The 18,336-nt window shown below is 39.2% G+C and overlaps 2 protein-coding genes and 1 long non-coding RNA gene across 3 annotated transcripts; 1 reads left to right on the top strand and 2 right to left on the bottom strand.

Moving 5' to 3' along the window:
• Nucleotides 1–62: 62 nt before the first annotated feature.
• mfsd2al2 (major facilitator superfamily domain containing 2a-like 2) lies at nucleotides 63–12,210 on the bottom strand. The gene is made up of 10 exons (XM_080294626.1): nucleotides 11,513–12,210; nucleotides 11,271–11,422; nucleotides 9,065–9,155; nucleotides 8,502–8,623; nucleotides 8,299–8,382; nucleotides 8,093–8,176; nucleotides 7,910–8,022; nucleotides 7,528–7,671; nucleotides 7,269–7,436; nucleotides 63–3,941 (listed from the first exon to the last, which is right to left on the bottom strand). The coding sequence occupies exons 1-10, from the start codon at nucleotides 11,664–11,666 to the stop codon at nucleotides 3,569–3,571; spliced, it is 1,485 nt and encodes a 494-aa protein (XP_080150752.1). The 5' UTR covers nucleotides 11,667–12,210; the 3' UTR covers nucleotides 63–3,568.
• Nucleotides 7,609–13,399, top strand: LOC145422818 (uncharacterized). Its single transcript, XR_013904053.1, has 2 exons — nucleotides 7,609–8,400; nucleotides 12,224–13,399. It is a non-coding gene; the product is annotated as an uncharacterized LOC145422818 (long non-coding RNA).
• A 1,324-nt stretch (nucleotides 13,400–14,723) lies between these two features.
• Nucleotides 14,724–18,115, bottom strand: fam110a (family with sequence similarity 110 member A). Its single transcript, XM_080294627.1, has 2 exons — nucleotides 17,954–18,115; nucleotides 14,724–16,887 (listed from the first exon to the last, which is right to left on the bottom strand). The coding sequence occupies exon 2, from the start codon at nucleotides 16,699–16,701 to the stop codon at nucleotides 15,421–15,423; it is 1,281 nt and encodes a 426-aa protein (XP_080150753.1). The 5' UTR covers nucleotides 16,702–16,887; nucleotides 17,954–18,115; the 3' UTR covers nucleotides 14,724–15,420.
• Nucleotides 18,116–18,336: the final 221 nt, after the last annotated feature.

Genomic DNA, 18,336 nt, shown 5'->3' on the forward strand with positions numbered 1-18,336 from the left:
ATATATATATATATATATATATATGTATGTATGTATGTATGTTGGGGTTTTTTTTGGGGGGGGGGGGGGGGGGCTCTGCATGATTTAAGTTTTAAGGTCTTACCCCCGGGAGATATCCCAATTAGGAAAGGTCTCATTTGAGATGACCATGCGGGATTTGGATTATTAAAAAATCAATCTAAAGTAGTATTAGGTTATCTTGGAGGGGTCATGTTACTTGAACACTTTTCAGTATAAATGTATAGGCTCGTGCAGAGATCAGATCTTGGAGGAAATGCGTTGCAAGAACTGACACAGTGAAAAATCAAATCACTTTTAAGAGTGGATTTTTTGCATTTCAGGCCCCTTCGTGCATTGTATTTTATAACAGCTAATCAAAACTCAGATGAAATTAATCAGACATATTGCAGTTGAAACTTGCATACCTCTACATTTTCTACAATAAGGGAACTGATACTGGCACTGGTATCAAAAACTCTTGTTAATATCCACCCATCTAAGTAACTGCTGTCACTTATTGCAACTCTGAACCTTTTTTTTCAGCTTTTACATCTATTTCACATCTATTTTATATCTATTGTGTTCCTACAAATTTGGAAACGATTATCATACACAGAGCAGCAAAGTCAAAAACAACTAGGTTCAGTATTGAAACTGTAAATCTGTGGTTGGGATAGGTGTTTACAGCCTGCATGACACTGTTTGTAATCTGGAACATTGTTAAAAACTTGAATGACTGTTTCATTTCCCATGTTCCGCACCCCACCTGACTTCTTTGTTGTTTCTTTATCGTGATGGGATGAGCTACAGAATGCCTGCACATATGCACCATGTTTCGCAACAAAGTGAACGCAACACTGTTACATGTTCAACACATGAACCTACTGACATTAGCACCGTAACATCCTGTTATTTCAGTTGAGGATGGAAAATGAATTGATGTGACTTTTATTTGTGATGGCTGAGGATTTGCAGTATTGTTTTGTTTTTGTTTTTTACTATATGGAAGCAAAAGAACTGGTTCTCCAGGCTCTCCAGGCTCTCCAGGCTGCCATGTCACTCATTTTCAATCCAGTCCTGAGCATTTTTTGTTTGTTTGTTTTGTTTTGTTTTGTTAAGCCTATTAACACTGACCTATGAATCATATAAGCATAAAAATACACCTAAGTCAAGGGATGAAACAGTCTTTTGTCTACACATAACAGGCAACATTAAATTGTATATTTAGGGACTTTGTTACTAGCAATCTGTTGCAAAAACACATAATTACTAGTTATTTCCTCAGTTAAATGTATGAAAAATGCCAACGATAACACAGTTTGACAGGTATAAAATAATTTTTTTGCACCACTAAAGTGATTCCCAAAGCGTTATTAGCCAAAATCTTGGCATATCTGGACAACATGTACAGTGTCCTCAAAGTGGAGGATAAATAAAGAAGTGTCAGGTCTAAGAAACTATCCACAACAGATGAACAGTATCTGAAAGTCATGTTTCTAGAGAAAAACCTCCTCGCAACTGCTTTGATCACTAGCAGATTGCTGTGGTCAGCCACAGTTTGCATAGAACACTCTGGCTTGACTGCAAACACTCGTCAAATTTAATAAATGATGGCACAAATAAGTGATTATGGACATAATGTATTTATATGAAATTCAGGAACAGGAAATCTGCTGACCTTGGTCCAACTTAAAGAACAGACACTGACAACATGAGTATACTATCACAACTTTACAGATTTATATTATGACCTGTAGAAATTTTTTTATTTAGTTTTAAATTGTGAACTGTTGTCTATTACTGCACTGTTTTTTTTATTGCGCTTCATAAAGTGTTGAAAACTGTGTATAAGACATAAAAAAGCTCTAACTCTCACCTTCTCTCTGCTCATCACAGCAGTGTCCTGCAGGATATTTCACATACATTACAGCTTAACACTATATATACTTTGAATTCAATTAACCAAGTGTCATGCTTCTTATATACATCACATCACAGTTGCTGAAAGAACTTCCTCTAAGGTTATACCTGTGCATCCTTGCACGTCCGCTGACCCTTTTCTATTCTCGTACTCTCTACTGAATATTTATTTTTGGAGATGAGAAATCTTTCACGATGCTTCACTGAGAATGACTTTTAGGTCACAGGCAGGAGGACAGAGGGGAGATGAAATGAGGTGGCACAAAGTAGAAAATTAAAGAAACCTATATATGACCTTTGCCTGTACTTTTCCTTTACGTAAGTTATGTGTAATCATTTTTAGCTCTATATAATATTTTAATATTTTTTGTGTTTACACTCACTCTTTCAAATAGATGCAAGTAAAACACAGCAGAAAATAAATAAAGTCAAAGACTAGCGGTCCTTTTGCTCTATTTTCACCTATAAAGCAGGAGTAGGGCAGGCGGAGGTTTACCCTGGTGCAGGTGTGCCGCGGCGGTCAGTGGAAGAATCCGCGAGTTTCTCTGTGAATTTCCCATTACGTCTTTGCGCACTCGGTGCTTGCTTGGAAGTTTAGGGGTTTTTTTTCGCTGTAAAAAGAAGTTTTCTTCCCACGCACACCGGACGCTAATGTTTTTGACACTTTTTATGGAATCAAACTTAAAGTAAGGTCAGTACTTCCACGCTTTAAACGCTGCACGCTCATACTCTCTCCCGCACTCGATATAATATCCACTGTTGATCTGCAGACAGCTGTTGTCACAAACGTAGCACTCGCTTACGTCACTGTCATGAGACATTCTCGCAAAAAAAAATCACGGTTTTAGTAACGCAGTAACGCAGCGTTCCTACAGGAAAGTAACGGTAATCTAATTACCGTTTTTGCAATAGTAATCCCTTACTTTACTCGTTACTTGAAAAAAGTAATCGGATTACAGTAACGTGTTACTGCCCATCTCTGGTTAGGAGTGATGGCACCATAACACTAATGCCATAACCTGATTTGTGTGACACATTTCTGCTAAAGAACATCTGCTGCCTAACTGAGACTAACTATTGTCTCACAATAGTTGAAATGTGCAATTCCCTGGTATTCCTATTCCTATTTATCGCTATTATATACTCTGTGTTTATATGTGTCTCTGTATTTATATATGTGTATATGTGTATATATGGTATATTTCTATTTCTGCTTACATTCTTTTGCAGCTTCTGTTGGTGCTGTGCTACTGGAAACAGAATTTCCAGGAGGAACCGAACCGAGGGATTAATAAAGCTTTATCTAATCTAATCTAACCTAATGCTATTTGTCTATGCTAAATATAATGCTAAAACAGGTCAGATTGATACCCTAACATAAAGACATGACCTGTTAAAACAATTTTTCCACTCAGTGTGTGCAAAGAGTTTGCAGGGACTAAGCTTGTGTTCTGCAAAGATTTCTTGGCTGGGTCTTCTGTAACTCTCTATTAGTTTCTTAGCTATGCATTTTCTAGATTATGCCGATCCAATGATATGCTAAGATAAGTGAACCAACTCCCTGCTGAAGCATCAAATTACAAAGTACAGACATGAAGGCTGTATCATGTTTAAAACAGGCTAAAACAGTTGCTGTGGGATGTACTCCTCAAACCCATGACACCTTGGCTCTCACATGCGACCTGTTAGAGGCAGACTCGCAATGATTCTCAGGAACATTTATGCCCAGTTTGGCCCATCCTGAGCACTGGTGAGGGCTTTGTTCATGACATCGAGGACTTACAATTAACCGATCTGCTTTATCCCTGCTGCCATTTCCAAAAGATCTGTTGGAAACATTTGAACAAACAGACTTGACTGAATTTTTTTTCTCCTGACTGTAACAGTGTGGTAAGTTCTCAAATTTTAATGTGTTTGAGTCATAATGTGATGTTGATGTGACTCCAGCGTGGGCCTGCTGCAGGATTGTTGGCAGCTCTGTGTTTTCTCTTCGCTCTGAAGATGATGATGTAACTTCTGAGCTGGATAAAGAATAAAAAATACAAAATAAATAATAAATGTATTATCATTAATATCCATCTTTCATTTTAAAAGTGGTATGTTTAAGTCCTGCAAGGACTATTGTAAGGCTATCTGTTAAAGCATGTAGCAAATGATTCTATTCTGCTGCAGAGAATGATCTCCTTTGATTTACTTTTGCTCACTATGTTGAAGGTTTATGGAAAACTTTTTTGGAACAATGACATCTGGGCATACTCATGGAAAAAGAGCTGGAAGTAAATATGGAATAATGACTCCAGCAAGATGCCCATACACTTTAGAGGTGCTGTTGGGCACGCTTGGGTCAGATTACTTTGTGTTCCGTGGCTACTTTGTAACCAGTTAATGAACACAAGTTGCCTGACATTTTAATGAGCGATGTAATCCCTGGCGTTACAAAAACCATTTAAACAAATCTGATAAATAAAGATAATAATACCACACCTTATACTGCAGATGGGTGAACAAAATGTGTTCTTACAATGTAATCACATAATCTCCAACAATTTAACTAAAATCTCATTTCACATCTTTCTAAATGTAATCCCGTTCAACTGTTTGTTAACACAACTCAACTCACATGGCAGATTTCTGTTGTTATTCATTCTAGTATGTTGTTGGCCACCTTTTTTCACTATTTTGTAGTTCAAGTTTTAAGCTTTAATCCACAAACAAAACCAGACCTTCACTCTTATTCTTTTATGTTCAAAATCCATATTGATCCAAGTCTGTGTGACAATGCTATTTACATTCAAAGAGTTTATAAATTTGCTTACACATTCTTTGATATTGTAGATGCTGACATATTGAGCAGCTGAAGTGAATAACTGAGAATTTACAATCTGTCTTGATAGTTTACTGAACTCTTCATCCATATAATAATAGCAAGCATGATGACGCTGTTAAAAAGATCATTTGGGGGTCAGTTGTATGTTTATAAATTTTACATTTATTGTGCAAAAATCTTTAGCTTTACTATTACTAAAGACTACTTAAAGAAATAATGAGAAAAGGTTCAGGCCATCTTGACAAAGGTGGTCATACCAAGCATAGTCTTTTGAGCTTGTTAGAGTTGTACAAATACCATATTGTACTTGCACACATTTCAATAATTCACTCTAGCTATTTCCAGTTCTCTAAGCAACATATAGAGAGTTCAACAATCCCTTGAATTAAATATTGAATTTGCCTGTCCTTCTGGCCAATCCATATGGGCAGAGTCTCAATGCTTTATATTAAAATGAACTCTCTTTAGTGATTTCACTCAACAAAGTCAGTTTATTGCGTTATACTTTTTAAAATTACAATTATCCTTTGAGATTTTATCTTTTTGTGTTTTTCATAAATCCCAAACTTTTTGTTTGTTTGAAGCTTAGCATATCAGTTTCCCTGTTTCTGGTCTTTGTGCTATTCTGAGCACAGCGACTCCCTCTGTACCATCTCGTGCTCAGAGAGTAACCTGTTAAAAATCTTCTCAAGAAACTCTTTGGAAAATAACTTAACTTATGACTTATTAACACCAAGACTTGACTTGATCTTAAATCTGTGAGTGTGAACTTGCTGTGAACATGCTATAACAGACAACTATGAACTCAGTATTTAAGGTTTTACCTCAACCTTAATGGCTAAAAGTCTATTTTTCTCTCTTTTCTTTTTGATATCTCTTTTGCAGCTAAATTATTTCACGTTTCTAACTTTTTGCTGGGATTTCATTTTTTACTTTTAATTTTTTTAATGTATTTGTTCATTATATTGTACATGAAGTGGCTGAAAATTATTTACATCTAAATATGTATATATGTAATGAGGTTGATCATGTGTCTGGCTAAACATTTATGATTTTATCAGCTATGTTGGGTATCTAAGTTGATTGTTCTACTTGTCAAATATACGTCAAAAATAATATTGCCTGATGAAGAAAAAAGGGATCTTTCCAAGTTAAACTGTGTGGGAGTCTGTTTGCAATGCTGGATCTGTTTGTCCTTCTCCTACGCATCTGTCTTACAAAATAGATGTGCGAAGAGTCTTTTTTTCCTGAGATTTCTGCCATGAAATCAGTTAAGATGTTGTGATACAATGAGCTGAAACTAAAGCTTCAAAGGTTCATCAAAATGAGCAACTGTGAACTGTATATAAAAGCCAATGAAGAAGTGCCTTAAGCATATGCAGTTGTATGGTGTGGTGTTGCTTGTTTCTTAAACAGTCACTCTTCACATCTGGTTTAAAAAACACCAAAAAAAACCCCACAAAACTAAACAGTGGTGGACTTCACAAACCAGCAGTTGATATCTCAGTGGTTTGGTCCATCTTGTATAACAAATTCCAGTATTGCAAACAACTTGAAACATCTCCAGTCATTTACTTGGGATGTTATTTAGAAGCATTAAAATTAATTTAATTAAATAATCTTTAATTTTAATGGTCATCACAACATAAACAATGTCATGGTCTTGGGTTTTGAACCCAGAGGTTTCAGTTTGTGAACTTTGAATGTTTGCATATTATTTTAATGTTCTATTTGGTTCTTAGTTTGTTCTTGTCCAAATTCTTGAGCCTTAGTTCCTTGTTTCAGCCGAGTTTTGCTATCAATATCCCTTTTAGGATTTATTCTGTTTAGTCTTTGGTTATTTGTGTAGTTGCCCATTTGTGTCTCATTGTGTCAAGTTTGTCTCTGTTTAGTTACTTTGTGCTATGATTTCATAGTCATTTGACTTCGGTGTCGTGTTTTAGTTTAATTCTCTCATGTCTTGTTATTTTGATTTAGTTCAGCTGTGTCTTCCAGCTGTTTCCTCTCCTCCTCACCCCCTGTCTGTCTTCTTTGTCCCTTGTTACATTGACCTTCAGTGCTGTGTGTTATCCTGCTCTGTGTTCCTCGTGGTTTCTGTATATCTTGATCGTATTCCCTGGTTGGTGCTTTGTTATTTAGAATAGCCGACATTAAAGGCTCACTTTAGGATTGACCCCTGTGTACCCCGTGCATCTGGGTCTGCAATCTGCCTCCTACACAGCTAATCCTGACAAATGTCAAATCACTAGTCAAACGTGATTTTGCCCAACAATTACATTTTAGAAAGATTTCTGTCCTCTGAAAGTTATATTTCTACCGCCATCTTTGCTGTTGTAGGGTTCTCCCATGATTTCAGTTTTACTCCTCTCTGTGTGTCTTGTGCATAGTGCTTCTGTTTATAGGCAATCTATGTGAGCAACTCTTTTAATGCTGTTGTTTTCACTTCTTAATTTGATGCTTTTTCTAATGATATAAATCTCCATTGTAGCTGTTTCAAAGATGACATGTCTGAGCCTCTTACTGGATTTGTTCCCGGAGCTGCAAGCTTTGCCTCTCGTTAATTGGGTAGAAGTGAAAAAACACCATCCCTATCAGCAAAAGTGTGATGGGAACTGGCGAGAACAGTACGATCAGAGCAGTCGCCACTCTGTCACCATGGTTACAAGCACCTGCTTCATAGCCCACAAACCTGCAGACGAGGAGAGCACATAATGTGACAGACCAAGTGATGTACCCACGTAACAAAACACAAGAAGTGAGTGGACTGGAGTCTGACTCACTGTAATGTCATGGTTGAGAGTCCAGCAGACAGCCCTCCTGTCAGTTTACTGCAGAAGGCATAGCAGGAAAAAAACAGAGGCTCTAGGTCCTTACAGGACGGGTGTCTCACAGCAAAGTCATCCACCGCGTCTGGGAGCATTGACCTGCAGCACACACACAACAAGTTGACATATCACATGTCAAAACCACATGTCAGTTTTAATGGAGAGTTCTGGCTGGTCAGCAAAGCACATCGTTTCTGGAATAGTCATCACTGGCCAGGGTTGAGTACAGACTATGAATGATTCATGTGCACCGCATTCATCTCTGACACTGATTAGATCTGACAGGGGGCCTTGGAAAGGACCTCAAACTTTGTGTTCACGCTGGGAGCTGACTCACCAGGGTAGCAGGAATATGGTTGCCACACTGAATCCCATCAGAACGCACATACTCATGAAGACCAGCAGGTTACTGGGAACACAGGCAACTATAATCACTGCTGGGATGAAGAGCTGGGAGAGACAAAAACGAGGATTCAAGGTGTGGAACATTTCTCTTATCATCAAGTTTCAGAGGTCTTACCGACAATCCGATGAAAACGGTGGACTTTTTCCCAATTCTCAGAAGAATTATTTGCCACACAGGAACTGCTACAGAGGCAGAAACCTGTGGAAATGTTGACTGAATTTCTATTTTGAACTCAAATCATATCTAAACTGGCCAGAAAGCTACTGAACCATGCAGCAGAGCAGGGTGTGAAAGAGTCTGTTAAGTTAGCTGCACCTTACCAGTAAAACCAGCAGGAGGTGCTGGAACTGGGCTCCCAGCCCAGCAGCATGACTGCAAAACAGCGCAAAGTTACCCAAGGACATCTGAGATCAAAACAGATGGTAAGAAAAAAAAGGACAAATTGTTTCACATGTGACTTTGAAGTGAATAAAAACAGAATTAAGAAGGAGAAACCATATGCAGAAATGATTACAAGTTGAACCTGAAAGGCAAATGTACTAAACACAAAGCCCAGCACCAGCCTTTGGTAAGGAACGTGGCACGTGAGCATCTTCAGCGAGCTCAAATAGGAAGGTCGTACTTTATCTTCAGAGCAGCGAGAGGCTGGGAATATAACATATGAGAGAAAAGAGTGAAATATCAGACTCGTGATTTTACTCTGTTTGTGGAGTAAAATCTTTGGCTAATTTTACATTTTGATTAAGTCCTCAGCTACACCTGTCCATGCCATGCATATATCAAACTAAATCACTTTGACTCAGCATAATTATGTTTTCATTTAACAAAAAAATGTTCACTTCAGAGGTTCAAAGGTTTGTCTATACGTATAGTTTAAGCTTTGACAAGTTTATTATTCTGTTCACAAACGGTGCCGAAGCAAAAGAAAAAGAAAACATTTTTTTTATCCTACTCAACAAATAAAGGTTTGAAATATTTGTTACCAGATCCTCATGATAACATGATCGCCTCTGCAAAGCTGTTCAACAAGAACAAAAAAACTTTTATTTATTGTGTTTGAACGCTGACTGTCTCTGAATGACTCACCCTGCTTCTCCTTCACCCCGAGGAACAAAATCAGGCTGCAGAGGAAAAACAAGGCACCCATGATCATAGCTGAGGTCAGGAAAGCCTTTTGCTGGGGGGCAAAATGCACACATGAAATCATAACTTTTAAACAAAGCATGTTATTCTGTCTACAAAGTCTAGAGGCTTAAAAACAGAAGTTTTTCCACTGTAAATAATTGTTTTATAGCATTATAAATAAACACAAAAAGCGCAATGGTGTTTCTACAGGGAGCACGTGAAATACACAAATCAGCTTGCGGCTGTAGATGTCGATCTCATTCGCATAAAATCCAAAAAAAAAAAAGCAAACTACGTAAAGATATAGACTCACTGGCTTTTGTTAGGGACACCTGCTCAACGTCTTATTAATGCAAATAATCAGCTGGCATTTACATGGCAGAAGCTCAGTATATTAAGGAATGTAGACACGATCAAGACGCCCTGCTGAAGTTAAAACTGAGCATCAGAATTGAGAAGAACAATGAATTTAAGTGACTCAAATATGTTATGGTTATTAGTGCCAGACAGGCTTGTCTGAGTATTTCAGAAACTGATTTGGATTTTTCCACACAATCATCTATAGGTTTTTCTGAAGAATTATCCAAAAAGAGAAAATATTCACTTAGCAGCAGTTCTCCAGGTGAAATGACCTTGTTGATGTCAGAGGACAGGGAAAATGGCCAGACTGTTTTCACCTAACAGGAAGGCAACGGTAATTTAAGAAACCACTTGTTTCAACCAATGCGTAATAGCATCTCTGAACACACAGCATGTCGAATCATGAAACAGAAGACTTACATTTAAATTTAATTTAATCAATTTTCCAAAAACTTACTCTAACCATTAATCAAGATGTCACTCTACATGTAATGGATTCAGTTATGAGGATTTGCAATGAAAGTGAGCACCCACAATGTGCCCATATATCTCCATAATATGAGTAATGTGAGTTCACCTCAGACACACAGAAACCCCACAACAATGGTGTATACATCAAGCAAAGAGCAGTAAATTACAGGGTAACAAGATATCCCTGAAACTATGTGAGCACAAAAAGAAAAAAAGCTTCTGCTCTACTAATGAAATGTGAGTCCTATGAAAGGGTGAACAATTTTTATTTTACATTAAAGGGGACCTAATATGCTCATTTACAGCTATATATTTTATTCTATATATTTTATTTTATTCTTACTGAGCTAGACTGTATATACTGGATGGGTGTGACCACCATGACACCATCAGCTGTTTTGCTAAGTCTCATTTTTGAAACCTCAAGCTGGGAGTTTCTTCTGTTGCTGATGCACATCTAACTGACACTGCGGGGTTTTTAGGTTAACGACTTATCAATGAAAAGTTCTGACATCCACACTGCTTCATGACTCTTTGGGACACTACCAAAAGCAATCATTTACAAAATTAGCATCACATTGTATTCGCTAAGCCTTAAAACCAGCAACTGAGATAGCTTTAAGGCTTTCCTAAGTAAATTCACCAGGAAAGAGTTTACTGATGTCACAGTTAAAGAATCCTTTGCCTTTTTTTTTTTTTTTTTTTACAGTTTTATAAAATCAAACTTTTTATATCTGGCAAGCGGCACCTTATGACAGACTTGACATCAAATGGACAACTGTCAGCTTGCTGTCACAAGCTGACAGTTGTCCACCTTTTTTTGTAACCTGGTACGTTGTGCTGCTGCTGGATTGGAGACACGAGTGTACGATTATTTCAGTGTTTACTGGTATTTCAGTGATAATCAGTACAGAAGCTCAGAGAGTTGCAGGTAATAAAGAGGATGACGCAACAGTTTGAAAAGATGAGACATTGTGGAAAAAACTTTGCTTCCAGGTTAGCTTCTTCTCCTCCTATACCAACACCTATTGTTCAGGAATACCGTAGCACCGAGAATGCTGCGCCATAACGGCAATCGTGAGAGGAGGTGTGATGATGACATAATCAGATTGGCTAGTTTGTAAAGATCGGTCAGCAAATGGGAGGGGCTTCCTCAGTGACATCACACAGAGCTAAAAGTAGAAAAAACTGGTGTAGATAAAACAGTTGGTGTCTAGATCAATCTGAAGCCTGAACGTGCTTTTATATATGCTTGGCCATGTTTAATATGAAAATCCAAATATAACAGGAAATAAAGAAGAGTGTATTTGCCCCCCCCCCCCCGAGAGTAGCATACTGTCTGTTGAAAGGAAGCAGTCTGTGGTGAAGACGTGCTTTGAGGTGTTTCATGGTCCTGGCAGGCCTCCTGCTTCTCTGTATTGTACACAGCCACAACTTGTCCCTGAATTACTGATGCCAGCAGCATTGCCACCATCTCCACACTCATTCCTGGCCAAATAAGTAAAGAAACTCAAAACACTTTGCATTTAGTTTGGGGTCTGATGAGGTTTCTGAATGTAAATGAGTCAATATTCTTACTGTAGGCTGTGGCAGAGTCCCTGTCTCTCTGATCTCCTCCCAGAAACATATTCAGTGATAGGTAGGGGACGTTGTAGCACTGTTGACAGGAAGAAAAATGTGATGCCAAATGACACTTCACCATTGGTGTGAAACTCAGTAGCCATGGTGACATTGCTTGGAGCAAAAATAACAGTAGGATCAGAGTACTATGAATTTCAGTCACCAGAAAGATGACCAAAGAGCTAACAAGCGTTCTGAGCTAAAATTCAGAATTCTCTTTTATTTTTTTGCCTGCGTGTTATCCCACCTAATGTTTATCTTGCTTGAGCTGCTAAGCGCTAACAAGAGGACTCTAATTAGCTAGTCCAAATGTCTTTTCAAACTTTATGCCGTCCAACGTATCTGTGTGCGATTTAAAAAAGGGTATTGTATCTTGTCAGACTGTGCCATGTTGTCTGAGTCGGCCCAAATAAAAACAACAAAAAAAAAACAAAAAAATTATGTCTCATTTGACTAAATTCCTGTTACCCCGACACCTTCCTCCTCCTCTTTCTTGCCTCTTTTGCCTGCATATCTGGTGGGAGGGACTAAGATGTGAGAAGAGGAATCCAGGATGTGCAATATCAAAAATGAGAAGGGGGAAAGGCGTGGTATCATGACCTCACTAATCATACAGTCTATGCTATAGGTGTTGTTTGGTAACGAGTATATCGTGTTCTTTTTATGTAGGATCTTGATTTTCAAACAACAAGCTGAACTTTTACCTATGAAATGTGACAAATGAAAGTGATTGTGCCTGCGAACATCCAACAACTTACAGTCATGAGGGACTCGAATAGGCAAGCCGCTGTGAGGAACCACAACACGCTGACAGACATCGAGCCTCGTGGCACAAACCACAGAAGCAGATAGGACAAGATGCCAAATGGAGTGGAAATAACCATCCTGTGAGATAAAGATTGATGGCTAAGCACAGTGCTGCACCAGGAATCTAAATTCAAAGTGAAATGTGTGTTAAATGTGTGGCTCAACCAACCATGGAGTGAGTTTGCCAATGGGCGTCCAGTTACTGCGGCTCACAAGATATCCAACCAGAGGGTCAGTCACAGCATCCCAGGCCCGACTCACAAATAAAATCATGGAAACATAGAAGGCCTCCATCTGTGATATTTTACCCACTTAAAATTAGAAGCAGTATAGAACATTATATTGTGGAAAGTACTGAACTTTTACCTTTACAACATCCAGAAGGAAAATTTGCAAGGAAATACCAATAGCTACTGAAGTAATCAGATGTGGGACCCCACCCACAGCATAACACAGCTTGCAGGCCAGAGGAATACCACCTGAGTCCTGTGAAAACCAGAGAGAGGATGGAGGAAAATCCTGAATGTGGTTAGTTCAAATAGTTCATTTGGCTCATGTACAGTCTCTCCTCCACGGAGGGAGTGTCAAACAAAACTAAAATAAATTCAGAAATATCAGTTGTCTTATTTTCAGTTATTAATTAGATTATAATCCATGTAACGTAACAAAAGCACTATTTAACAAGGGTGCTAGTTTGTTACATTTTTGACTCATGCAAGGGTTCATTTTTTTTATGAAAACAAGAATATTTTGAAGCACCTTGTGTAATTTTTTTGTGTTTTCTTGTATCCGTGTTTGTTTTATTTTTCTTCAATTTCTTAAAAATGTTGTTGAAAAAAATAAAAATAGAGTAGGAAACACAAAGTTTACTTTGACACTGGTGTTGAAAGTAATACAGTAGCTAGCTGCCACTGATTTCAAGTGAAAGCTTGTTTGAGAGGACAAAACTAACATATTTAATTGAGAACAAGCTTCTGCAGCAAACATTAAATCATAATATTCAAGGGAAAATTGTAATGCTATCACTATTACAGATAATTTAAAAAAAAAAAAGAAAGAAATGAAGGGTTTGAATGTGAATGTAAACTCTACGAATAAAGAGAAATGGTCCTTACCCCCTGCTGATCTTTCCTGCACGAGTTCCTGCTTGTGTTTTGCTTGAATAAAATCCTTTTAAATGTCTGGAAGTGCTCTGAAAAACTTTTAAGGCAATTCATTGTTAACACTTGAGTATCACTGGACATGTAATGCTTTCCCTGCACACACAGGTGAATGCCACCCGTTTGAAACCAGATTCTGGTTCAACAACTCTTTTGTGTTTTGAAGAGGGGTATTCTTATTCAGTACAGCTGCTCAGACTTAACAATAAATGAGGTGGCTCAACAGTAAAGCATAAGAACTACCAGTGCTGCAGATCTGTTTGAAACAGCAAACTTGTGGAACACGTTTTAAAAATATTAAAATTGAAATGACAGAACTGTATTTCCACAGCTGCAGTGAGAGTTTCTCTGACTCTGGAAAAAGGCCACCGCTTTCACCACATTGTCAGTAACTGCAGTATACTTCTGTACTGATGTGCTGTATTGGAGTGAGGTAGTGTGGGTGGCTGTGACCTCTTGTGGAGCTTCAGTGAAATGCAGGTAAGATTGTAAATATGGGTATCAACGTAAAACCCATATTTACAATCTTAGTCAGGTCAGGTGGTTTATATCACTGGAAAAGAAATTTACCACAATAAGGCAAAATTTCAAACTAATTCTCATCATTTTTTATTTATTTTTTCATTAGTTTGAGTTAGTAAGCCAACATTTTGAGATAATAATAAGAAATTTTGAGATTACAACCCCCAAATTTGACTTGTCAAAATCTGTTTTACAATAGTGGAAACAAATGTCTATATTGGTCTGCACCAAATGTGGTTATTGTTATTGATTCCTCCACAGAGATGAGTCCTAACATTTGTCTCGGTTCAGTGGAAAATCAGCAAATATAATTTTTTCTTCTTCCAGTACTAGTCAGAGTTCTTCAGATCTTTCTTGTGAAAATTTGTTTTGGCAACTGAAAGAAACATTTTTTTTTTACCATCCATAAGTCAAAGTTTGGGGTTTTGATGTCACAATTTTGATTCACTAAACTTGGGAGAAAATAAGTAGAAATTGAGAAAACACCCTTAAATTATGAATGATGTCAAAATTTTAAATAACCTGAATTTTTTTTTTTTGATTTATTCATGGCAGAAAAAAAGAGGTTTCAGTGGTGGAAACAAGCTTCAAGCCAAAACTTGCCGCAGAACAGACACAAATGTGAAATAATCTCAGGACAGAAATCAATACCACTCATGTATTGGTGCAGAGTAATGACATTTTTGTAGAAGATAGTTTTTAATGCCTTTTGTTTATTCACACAACTGCGAATTCTACATATCAAAATACCTTTGGGTAGGAATTGCTTTGAAATCAGAGATGGAAGATTCAAACCTTTTAAACTGAAGGGCTTTTGCATCAGAGGAGTTTTCAGAGGTGGTGGACAACCATGCCAAAGGTCTGCTAAATGGTTGTCTTCCAAGGGAGGGCAATACTAGTGTTAGAAGCCAACTGTGCACCAATTGTTTGAAATCTCACTTTTTTCCATTAAATTATTGTTCATACATCACCTGCAGATGTGTATCTGCATTGCATTCTCTACATAACAGGGAGAACTAAACAACTTTCATGCAGCATTTTCTCTTTAATGGCAGCCATTTACAGCACAAAGTGATTTTTTTAAAATGAAAATGTCACATCTTTGCCAGACAGCCTGGCTGTGACACACAAAAGTAATACAGCATTGAAAAGAAAAACCTTCAGAACAAAGATTGTGGCTCACATTTTCTAAGTATGGTGAAAAAGAAGAGATATAACAAACTCACTATACTTTCCCATTAATAAACACTCTTCAGTGTAATAACAGGTTAGTAATGGAGCTCCATCAGTCAATGTCTTATCCAAGTTAGTTCTTAAAAAATATTAAAGTTGGCATTTTTATTTTTAATACAAAGCTTATAAATGACTTGAACCAGCCTATAAATTGGTGCTCTTTGTCGAGTTGTCCTTTGCCTGCTTGATTCCATAGAGCCACTTGATCACTCGTGCATTTCTCTCAATGACAGAAACACCGTAGGGAACACGATTTGCAGCTTTGCCAGCCTCCTCCTCATCCTCCTCATCCTCGTCTTCTCTGCCAGAGGCCGCGCACTCGGACCCTGGAGCGCTCGCGCTGCGAAAACGAGCCATGGAAACAATGTCAGAGCTAGAACCAGTCAGCTCCTGCACATCTGCGGGGTCCAAGCCGCACAGGTTGAAGAAGCGCTCCAGCTCTGTCCCAGCTCGGGAGTACCTGTCGCTCATGTCCGACTTAGACCGGGTTAGAGAAGGGCGTTTCCTGGAGCTGGTGGAAGACAAACGGGTAATTGCTGGGGAAGGAGGAGGTATAACAGGGTAGCTTGGTGTAGGTGTGGCAGGAACTGGGGTCTCGGCTGGAGAAGTAGAAGAGGTATCAGGTTTTGACTGAGCAATAACAGGTTTCAGAGGAGAATGACCTGGTGTTGTTCTAGGGAGAAAGAGATGCAGGTTTGAAGCAGTTGGGCCGGGTCGAAACTGAGACTGTAGAGATATTGGCTGAAGGGGCTGTCGAATTAACTGAGGTCGTCTGCCTGCTGTCCTCACAGGGCTGGCCTGAGGCATGACATCCACTCTCCGTACCGTTGCTGCAGCTGGAGGCCCAGGAGAGCTCGTGCTCTCTACGTTGGCAGGGTCAGATGCTTTTAATCTTACTTTAGCTGCAACTAACCTATCAGGACGTGGAGGCGGACATGGCTTCTCCTTTTTCTGCTGTGCCCCTGCAGGAGTAGGACGGTGAAAATTGTGTACAGCTGCAGCACAGTAAGGAGGTTTACTGTCGTTTGGCTTTGCAGTTGCACCGGACCGTGGCGCTTCATTCACTCCACTGATGAGGTTACTCAGGTGCTCCATGTCCAGCTGTAATCCTTCCTGCTTTGTCTTTGCTGGGTCTGCGGTCTTTCTGGTGGGCCACAGGGCAGAGCTGGGGCTGAGTAGAGGCTTACGCACTTCAGGAGGCCTGACTGGCTGCTGCTTGGTAAGAGCTACCTGACTCTTGACATATTTAGCCTTGTCTGCCTCCAGCCTTTCCACAGCACTCTGCTTTGGTCTGCTCGCAGCTTTTTGGTACTTCTGGTAGAAATCTAGCCCCACTGGCCCCTTGGGTCGCAACCGTGGGGGTGTAGGAGCAACAGCAGTCTTTGTTGGTTGCCTCACGGAGTGTTGAAGCGTTTCCACAGGCATTTTGTGGCCAGGCAGTCGTACCTTGTCCACTTCCCGAGCCACCTTGGAATTCAATCTGTTTAGTCCTCACTGTTATCCTCTGTTTATGTGGCCGTATGGTTCTCTCATGATCACCTTAATGGCATATTTGAAGTGACTCAACCTCGGTAAGTCAGCTGATCTCTAGCTCCTTGACATTTGGACTTCCTGCGAAAAAACAGTGTCAGTCAAATTAGAAGAAAAGCAGCTTAACAAAATAAAAGACCAGTGAATAGAAAACATTTACCTTCAAACACAAGCAGAAACTTGTGTGGAGCTACAAAACTTCACAAAGACTCTACAACCACAAACCCTCCCACTTATTTCAAACTGCAGCCAATCGCTCTCCTGAAGCCCCATGCTTCTAACAAGTTCATTGGCTGCCATCTCAGAGAGATCCGAACAATTACTCGCAGTCATCCATCTCTCCGCAGACAAACACACAATAAAACCTCATTTTCAGTCAGTAGAAAGGCTGTGAAAAGAGTGATACAAGTGTGTGTGTGTGTGTGTGTGTGTGTGAGGGGTGATGGGGAGGTGGATCAGGACAGCTGTCAACAAGCTATTGTCTGGAGGGAATACAGAGCAGATCACACACACCAACAGCTGCTAGGGGAACAATGACTCTTCATCTTTAAATATAGCAGCCTGTTGCCAACTACAAGCTTCTGTGGAGTAATTAATGTTGGGGAAAAAAAGGAGCCTACTATTTTAAGTCCATAAATAGTGAAGGTCAGACTTCTTCTGTGCATACTTAAGATCCTGTAGGTGCATATGGACTATGCTGCTTGAACAGTCTGCATCCAACAGTCAAATTCTCTACATATTTGCCATTCCAGCCTAAGCCGGGCTAAACTCCTGCTGACATAGTTATGAAAGTTTTAGTAGAGCTCCAGGCTTAACTGTTTTTACGTCTCCAGTTCCCCCCAAAATGATCCTCAAATTATCTACAGTATCTCATTAAAACAACCGGCCGGCTTACAAACACAATGGGAATTGCAGGAGTTTAGTCAGACAAGCAGAATTAGATCCTCTAATTTGATGTTTCCGAGTCAAGTGCTGGCACGTTTGTCTGACAAAGGGAGTGAAGCAGGAAGCCAAGCACAGACACCCGGGAAGGGCAGGTAAACAAAATGGCTTACACACTAGTCTTGCCCTGCCAAACTCACACCCAGCCTTTCTGAAGGTACAAGTTAGTAAAGAAAGCTTTTCTTTCTATCAAGAGGAAACTCACCTTCACAGGTTGCCTTGAGTTCCTCAGTCTCACCTGGGTTTCTCCTTTGTGTGTTCGTGTATTTCAAATCACACAGGACAAACCTGTTTGACAACTCATGTGTGCTGCTCCTGAACCCACCCCCTTCTTTTGATTTGTCCAATCAGTCTCTTACAAGGAAAAACACAGGCTTGCTTTTTTTGGTCATGTGACCCTATCATTGTCATCTGCTCTCAACAAAGTGATAAGCACCGTTTCCCAGAATCCAAGAGTGGAGCAAGGAAACTGCAAGCAAAGCACCAATACGTACTGAAACTGTTACAAAGGTTAAGTCGAAAGTTGCTTAAAAAAATAAATAAAAAAATTAAGTATTTCTCACTAGTAGTTGAAAAACACAAAACATG

This window comes from Astatotilapia calliptera, chromosome 20, assembly GCF_964374335.1.
Source record: "Astatotilapia calliptera chromosome 20, fAstCal68.1, whole genome shotgun sequence".
NCBI classification, from domain to species: Eukaryota; Metazoa; Chordata; class Actinopteri; order Cichliformes; family Cichlidae; genus Astatotilapia; species Astatotilapia calliptera.

Excerpts from the sequence above, each read along its gene's own strand:
- mfsd2al2 (XM_080294626.1), bottom strand. The coding sequence starts at position 11,666 with ATGTCACCATGGCTACTGAGTTTCACACCAATGGTGAAGTGTCATTTG. Across the intron at positions 8,383-8,501 it reads TTAGTACATTTGCCTTTCAG|ATGTCCTTGGGTAACTTTGC; the intron begins GTTCAACTTGTA and ends TTTTGATCTCAG. Across the intron at positions 7,672-7,909 it reads ACCATATTCCTGCTACCCTG|GTCAATGCTCCCAGACGCGG; the intron begins GTGAGTCAGCTC and ends TGTGTGCTGCAG.
- fam110a (XM_080294627.1), bottom strand. The coding sequence starts at position 16,701 with ATGCCTGTGGAAACGCTTCAACACTCCGTGAGGCAACCAACAAAGACT.